Raw genomic sequence first — 7,809 nt, 5'->3', positions numbered from 1 at the left:
GAGTCTCTCACCCGCTTGGGAAGGTAGGGAAGGGTCAGTCCAAGGAAAATCCCATTGAGGAAAATGAGCACTGAAAGGGAATTTCTCTTTAAAGTCTAAATCTTTGCATGTCTCCTGGATTATTCCGTTACAATATATTCCTAGACATGAAATTGTTGGGTCGAAGAGGATGTTGGGGAGCTAGTCCAGCGGTGTAGCGGTTAAGTTCACGCACTCTGCTGCAGTGGCTTAGGGTTCACCAGTTCAGATCTCAGCTGCAGACCTACACACCGCTCATCAAGCCGTACTGTGGCAGCATCCCACATAAAAAATAGAGGAAGATTGGCACAGATGTTAGCTCAGGGGCAATCTTCTTCACACACACACACAAAAAGAGGTTGTTGGTGTTTGTTTCGATATATAATATCCCACTGTCAAAAGGTTACACCAACTTTTAAACCTACCAGCTTGCTTCCCAAGGTCCTCATCAGTGCTGGGTGTAGCCCTTTGAAAAAAGTGGCCAGTGCCGGCAGGTTTGCTTCAGAAGACATGGTCCAGCAATCCAAACTAATATCAGAATCACAAACGTTCCTTACTTGCATTTCTCAAACACCGCACATAGGTCAGATACCCGGACCACAGCTATACGCTTAAAATTCCTCTTTGCTTCCCCATCCCACACCCTTCACACACTGCATGTGCCCGTGCCCCTGTCTTCAGCACCCTTCCCCCACCCCTTCCCTGTTACCCATCTTCTGAGGAGCTTTCCCTCCTCCTCCGCCCTGTCACCCAGGTCTAGTGAGTGTGTATGTGTGTGCGCACATGTGTGTGACCTCCATCCTGTCCATTCTCAGATTTTCCATCACAAATACCCCAAGGACCTCCACTGGCAGGGAAGGACTGTGGTCAGCTGGTGGGGAGAGGACACAACCACACAGGTAAAACTCTTCAGTGTGTGTGGGGAGAGCTTTCATCATTTTACCTGGTTACATTAGAGAGCCCGATCATGGGCTCCTGGAAGACTGGGTGGGATGCAATGGTCTAGTGGCCCTTGAACTGGGCTTAGCACATAGCAGGGACTTACTAAATATTGGTTCAGTGAACATGGGAGCACTAAGAGATGACCAACAATTCTGTCTTGGGGATAGCGAGAGACCTTTTCAGAGACGTTTGACCTAGGCCTGGAAGAAAGTTTGTCTCAGCAGCAAGAACATCTCTTCCTCTGAAGGGGGATTTCAGGCTGGGGGAAGTCAAAGATGAGGGACGGTGGGGAGAAGGTGGAGGGAATTCTGCTTGATGCTTTTATTTTTCTCCATGAAAAAGGGGAGTTGGAGTATGGAAGGGGAAAGAGGCAAAGCTTTGGAAAAGCCACTGTGGGAGGGAGTCTAGAGACTGTTCTAGTTGCTGGGCAGTGGTGGGGGCTCAGCTGAGGCTGGAGGCAGGGATTTGTGGATTTGGTCTTTGCAGAGCCTCAGGCCGTTGGGTTACAAAAGGTATTGGGGATCCACCATTTATTCAACAGGGAGAAAATGAACGAGTCAAGGGAACGGAGGATTCCCCAACACTGAGGAATGAACACGGTAGGCATGAGACGGTGAGAGCGAAGGCGGAAAAGCAGGTTCTGTTTGGAGAGGGGAGCTGGAATTTAAGATTTCACGTGGACCAGTTGCATGACGCCGGGGGTGCACGGCTGAGGGGTGGGGCACGGTCGTGGAGATGAAGATGTCCAGGAACTGAGGCCAGGTTGGCCCGGAGGATGTTAAAGCGTCCCAGAATCCAGGGCGGTACCTTGGTGCACGTGACAGCCGCCCAGGATTGGCTGACAGTGAAGCATATTCGAGAAGATGGCGGCCCAGCGAGAACCTCATCCGAGCAGGTCTGTACGCAAAGCGGCACACAGTGTGCAGGAGGGCGGTGAGGAGCAAGGGGAGCGAGAACCCTTCCTCCTGTCTGGACAAAGACAGAGGCCTCGTGGGAGGGGAGCGAGTCTGGGTGGTGTGCAGGCTCCATTTCTGCACCACCAGCGGAGTGGAGACAGGGCTGGATTTCCAGAAGCTGCGCGCAACTCCGGGCACTAACTTGTTCTGCGACTCCCCTCTGGGCCCAAGGGAAGGGGTTCGAAGGTTAGTGTTCCTTTGATTCGTGGGAATCAAGGAGGACCGAAGGCAGGGTAAAAATGGCGGTGGGTGGGGGGACCGGTGTGGTGGCGGTGGCGCAGTGGTTAAGTTCCCACGCTGTGCTTTGGAGGCGCGAGTTCGCAGGTTCAGATCCCCAGCACGGACCTACCCACCACTTATCAAGCCATGCTGTGGCAGGCGTCCCGCATATAAAATAGAGGAAGATGGGCACAGATGTGAGCTCAGGGACAATCTTCCTCAGCAAAAGGAGGAGCGGCGGCAGATGTTAGCTCAGGGCTAATCTTCCTCACCAAAAAGAAAAAGAAAAAGAAAAAAAACGGCGCAGGGGGAAGCCAGGCCTTGAACAGCAGGGCCAGCCTTGGCAGGGCGGGCAGGTGGCGTCCGCGTCTCCACGGCGACGAGACGCGTGCCCCGGAAGTGGGCGGGGCTTCGCCGCGGGGCGGGGCCTGTCTGTGACGCCAGGGGCTGGGCCTAAATGGCGAAACCCGAGAGGCTCCCGGGGGGGTTTGAACTGGCCAATGGGCGAGCTGCCGACCGGGTGTCGGAAAAGGAGGCGGAAGCGGGGAGGAGCCGCCGCGGGAGCTGGACTGCATCCGCCGCGGCGTCTCCATGGCACGACCCTGGCCTCCGACTTCAACGACTTCATAAGGAGGCGTTTCTGGGCGCAGCCCTGTCGCTCCTGGTGAGAGGCCGCCGGCGGGCGGGACCCAACGCGCTCCGCGGCCGCCGCCGGGCCCGGGCCCCGCGGGCGGGATGGCCCCCGCCGGGGTCGCTCGGTCCCGCTGCCCCCCCGGACCCCCGCCTGCAGCGCCCGGCGCGCTCGCCTCGCTCCCGTCAGAACCTGGCCGCCGCCCCGCCCCCCGGCGCGGGCCTTCTCCTCCTCCCGCTAACGGGCGGGCCAGCCGCCTCCCTCCGCACCTGGCCAGCGGCAGGGCTCCGCTGCCTCCTCCGCTGCCCTCCGGCAGGGCTCCGCCCTTCTCTCTATGGGCAGAAACTGGGCCCCTCCTGCCCGCTGGTGGGTGGTCGTCCCTCCTCTCCGCCGACGGAGACTGGCCCGCGCTTTCTTCCCCGCCGGTGGGCGTCGCCCGGTCGGCCTCTCCCTCCCCGCGCCGGGGAGGATCTTCCCTCCGCCGTCGGGGGTCCCCACTCGCGGCCGAGCGCCCTTTCGCCCTGTAGCCTCCGCTCCTTCCTCCTTCAAAACTGTTGGTCCTCTGCGGTACCTATTCTGCCGGGAACGTCCGTTCTCCTAGGAGATACTTGCCTGGCCCCGCCCCGAATATCCCCCCAGCTCCCGCTGCCGGGTCCGGCCCTTTGGGGCCCACTTGGGGCCTAGCGCTTCTCTCCCGCCCTCCACGCACGCCAGCAAGCACCGCAGGTTTTCCCCTGGTGGCCACCCACCTTCCCTCCCGGGTGGGGTCTGGGCGTGGTGGTCCTTTCCCTCGAAGTTCCGCCCCCTGTCCCTCCCACTGCCCCCCTCACCCGTCTACCGGCCACCCCCCAGCTGCCCTGCAGGTTGCTCAGCCTCTCCTATCTCCCCCCACTTTGGCAGGACAGTTGCTGTGCGACTTGGACAGTAGAGGAGCGCCTCCCAAGTTTTCATCCAACTGCCACCCCCAAAGCTACCACCCTCCTCCCCTCAGGACATTTGATGCCGGGCCCCTGAGATTCTCATTGACAAGCCCCTCTGGGTCCCCCTGAGCAGAGCCTGCTGACCCAATTGCCCACCCTTGCGTCTTTGATGCCTAGCCATGTCTGCCTCATCCTCAGGCGGCTCCCCCAGGTACTGCCAATGTGGGGGGCACCTCTGCCATAGAGCAGGGAAAGGTGGTCAGGGACCCCCAGAGCAGGCTCGCTGGAGGCTCTCCTTTTCAGCTTCCCTGTTCAGTGTCCTGAAAGTCTGGACCAAAACAGTTAAAAATCACTTTTAAAGGGAAGGAGGAGAAAAATGCATGCACCCCATCCCAGCTCTGCCTCCCTCCCCCTTCAAGTGCCTCATTTCCTAGTTTTCTGCTTATGAGTTCCTGGTAGCAAACAGGGTCTCTATTGTCTCAATGGAGTACTAGGCTCAGATCCTGTTTTGAAAGGAGGTCAGGTGCAAATAAATAACAGTGATGCAGGAGGTGGATGTGGCAGTTAGCAAGGTGTGGATGGAATCCAGGTGGTTTGATGGGAAGCCCACTGAGGGAGAGAGATTTCCCAAATCTATTGGCTTTACGTGAACAGAAATGTTCTAAGTAAGGAGGGAAAAAAATCCCGTCTACTCAGATTTGGTGTTCCTTGGCTAAATGATTGCTGGGACTCAATAAATATTTTTTCTTTTTTATCAAGGTGTAATTTACGTACAGTAATGCATGCTAAAGTGCCCGAGAATATTGATGTTGCATTATTTTCTCCCAATATTTGCGGGGAAGGCGAGGTCATATTTTGGAGCTATCCGGAGGCAGTGGGATATGTCAAATTCCAAGTCCCTTCTCACCCTGGACTTCTTGGATGTACTGCTGTCAAATTTTGGAGATTAAACTTTTGCTATATTTGCAAATCTGGTGATGGGGCTGCTTATGTATAAGCAAGATGATTTACAAGTGGTATAAAAAAATAACCCTGTTTCTTATGAACTTAGAGGGTAGCAAGTGGAATATTTTGGGAAATAGTAATTTTTCATCCTCTTCATTCAATATTTGACTGTTAATTTTATCAATATGAGTCAAAGGGACTTTGTTCCTGAGCCTATTACTCTGTCTTTTTATGTCTGTCATTCACCGAGCATTCCTCCAGGGCCTCATGTGCTCCAGGCTCTGTTCTGGGCACTTTCACTCTTGGCCAGGCTAGTACCTTGGCTGCTGCTCACGCGCTGCCTGTTTTTTGTCAGCTGACAGGTAGGATGACAGTTGGGCTTTTCAGCAAAAGGTCACAATATGTGTGATGCGGTGGCAGGTTAAAAGGCCAACTCTGTGAATGCCCATTACCCCCTGTTTCCATCCCACAGCCGAGCACACCATGCGTATTTGGTGTAAAGGGAGCCAAGTGATTCCTGACCGGCTCTCCTAGCCGTGAATTTATTAGCCACCATATGTAGTGTGTGATTTTGGGAGAGCTAATAGAAGAGCCCTAGTTTTCTGCTTATAATCTGGTTCTTGTGCCTGGGTGCAGGTTTCCATCGTGTGGGAAGAACGGAGTCACAAGTCTCACGCAGAAAAAAGTCTTGAGGACACCTTGTGGAGCACCCAGTGTGACTGTGACGGTAGGTGCCGTGCTCATGGAGCAGCATTTGGTGTGCAGCCCTGCCGAAAATGCTTCTGCACACCTTTTCCAGGAGCTGCCTCACCCTGCTGGCACCACTGCGGCCCAGCGCTCTGCTAGGTGCCTTCGTGCATAACCTGCTGATTAATTGGGGGGGGGGGTTCGCCTGTGGTAAGGCTGCCGAGTGTGAGGGGGTTGTCTTAACCTAATCCTTCCAGGCAATTCCAAAAACCTTTAGAACAGACTTTCCAAAAAAAAGAAGAAAGTTTAAAAAAAAGTATGGAGAGGGGATAGGGGCTGGTGGTGGGCAAGGGGTATGTAGCTAGGGTTTTGCTTTAGAATTTCTACAACCTTCTCATCTCGGCATTTCCTCCACCTTTCTGTTTTCATCGTGTCTTACCTGCCTGCTGCCTGATTGATTTTGCACCTTAACCATTATGTGTGTTTCTTGTGCTAATCCACATGCCCAGTTTAGGTCCCGGTGTAGAAGGAGTCACGTGCTTTCCGGCTTTGCTACGCTAAAATCTAAGGAGGAGCAATGCATTCCAGCAGGCTTGGAAGGAGATTCAGCTCTGAGGACCCTGGGGCCTGGGTTTGGGCTCTTTGACGGAACCACTGGGTCTTACCCCTCTCTTGAGTGGATCTGGATCTCCCCAGTGGTCTTCAGCTGGGATCTCTGAGGAGCCTGCTGAATGGCACTCCTGCCTTGGTTCCTGCCTGCATGTCAGTAGTTGGTAGCTGTCCTGCTCGCTTGGTGGCTAGGCTTTCAGTGGCCCCCAGAGGCTGTGAGCTCTGTTTTTTATGCCCAATTTACTCATCCACAGATCAACCTTTTTTGTGTTGCCCTCCCCCGCCTGCCAGAAGCGAACCATGAAGGACCGCTCTTCAACTCCCCCCTTACATGTTCACGTGGATGAGAACACCCCTGTCCACGTCCACATAAAAAAACTCCCGAAACCGTCAGCGACCAACAGCCAGGTAGGAGCATGCCAGTGGGGCCAGGCCAAGACTGTGGAGCAGGGTGACACCTCCCAGCTCCTCACGCTTCTAACTCCAAAGGTTTGAGAGACAAAGGCACTCGCTTTCAGCGATCAATTACCTGGTTAGAAGGTAGGCAGGACTGTCATCCAGAAATGGTAACAGTAGGCTTAGTCAGAAGAGGCTCCCCTGCAGAGTTGGAAGTGGATGCCACCAGAGCGATGCCATGGCCAGCTATGTGGAGAAGTGACCCTGGGTTTGTCTCTCTTCACAGAAATCTCATAAGCGCGGAATGAAAGGGGACACCGTGAATGTGCGGCGGAGTGTCCGGGTGAAAACCAAGGTACCTTGGATGCCCCCTGGAAAATCATCCGCCCGGCATGTGGGATGCAAGTGGGAGGTAGGCTCATTCTTGTTCAGGCTTTTCTTCTCGGACTGGTCAGGTTCTAGCAGGCCTCAAACTCGGTACGATTCAGGGTCGGCCGTAGCTATTAGCAACATCCCAGTAGGTCCATTGACTGAGTGCCTTCCTAAACCCTGAAAGTAGGTGAATCTTCTTGAGTCCTTACAACGCTGCAGTGTGGTAGGTCCCGCTATCTCAATGTAGAGATGAGGAAACCCAGGCTCAGAGAGATGAAGTCTCCTGGAGGAAGTCACAGAGCTGGAGTTAGGTCCCAGTGTTTCTCCTTCTAGAGGCTATACTTGTAGCCTCTCTAATTTGTGTGTGAGGAACCACGTGTATATACATATCTAAGAAAGTATGGCCTTTTTTGAAGTAGTCCCTGAAAGAGACCATGCACGTATTCCATAGATGTCATCAAAACCACTTTCGGAACAATCTCCTGGGGAATAATTGCCTTTAGTATTAGTTGTCAGGGTACCAAAAGAACTGTTGTCCTTTTTTAGCCACACTGCGACATGTTTTGCTTGTCCATCCAACCATCCGCCTATCCATCCGTGCAGTAACTCATGCGGCATGCATGTACTGAGACTTGTGCCAGACGCTGCTGGGCACCGTAGCTACAGCTGCAGACCGGCTGGCGTGCCCTCCTGTGCCCACAGTCTATCAGTCGCAGTGAGAAAACTCAACGATAAGACAAGGTTTTGGCCGTATTACACAAAGATCTCCTTATGGGGACACGTGAGGGACTTGAGACTGCTTTAAGATGATGATGCCTGATCTATTTTGAAAGATTGAGTCTTTTTCTGATAGTTTATTACTTTTAAAATTAGAAATAAAAAATAAAAATAATTACTCTGAAGTTTATAGTCATACTTCATGGTTTCGACTCCCTGATTTACCAGTTTATCCCTAGGAGACAAAGGGACTGTGGGGAGTATGGGGTATTCTAGGGAATAACTGAGGACTGTCCTGACAAGTGTGTGTATATATGTGAAGCACAAAAAAGGTTGGAATTCAAGTGCCATCTTACATTTTTTACTACGTGTACCTCACTAGTAATCAGTGAAATGT

The 7,809-nt window shown here is 53.5% G+C and overlaps 1 protein-coding gene across 21 annotated transcripts in view; it reads left to right on the top strand.

The window, feature by feature from the left end:
- The first annotated feature begins 1,691 nt into the window (after positions 1-1,691).
- The window catches only part of ODF2 (outer dense fiber of sperm tails 2), a 32,056-nt gene continuing 25,938 nt past the window's right edge, over positions 1,692-7,809 (top strand). For 2 of the 21 annotated variants that reach the window (XM_070518621.1, XM_070518630.1), the window contains exons 1-5: positions 2,667-2,799; positions 3,667-3,897; positions 5,268-5,358; positions 6,182-6,335; positions 6,610-6,735. In XM_070518621.1, coding sequence (XP_070374722.1) covers positions 6,228-6,335; positions 6,610-6,735 — 234 coding nt within the window. In that variant the 5' untranslated portion in view covers positions 2,667-2,799; positions 3,667-3,897; positions 5,268-5,358; positions 6,182-6,227. Of the gene's footprint in view, positions 1,856-2,620; positions 2,800-3,666; positions 3,898-5,267; positions 5,359-6,181; positions 6,336-6,609; positions 6,736-7,809 lie in introns of those variants that run through there. The other 19 variants (XM_014863548.3, XM_014863546.3, XM_070518623.1 and 16 more) reach the window with 15 other exon arrangements.

Source organism: Equus asinus, chromosome 10 (assembly GCF_041296235.1).
Source record: "Equus asinus isolate D_3611 breed Donkey chromosome 10, EquAss-T2T_v2, whole genome shotgun sequence".
Lineage (NCBI taxonomy): Eukaryota > Metazoa > Chordata > Mammalia > Perissodactyla > Equidae > Equus > Equus asinus.
The sequence above is the reverse complement of the archived record's forward strand: the minus strand, read 5'-3'. Positions and strand labels throughout refer to the sequence as shown.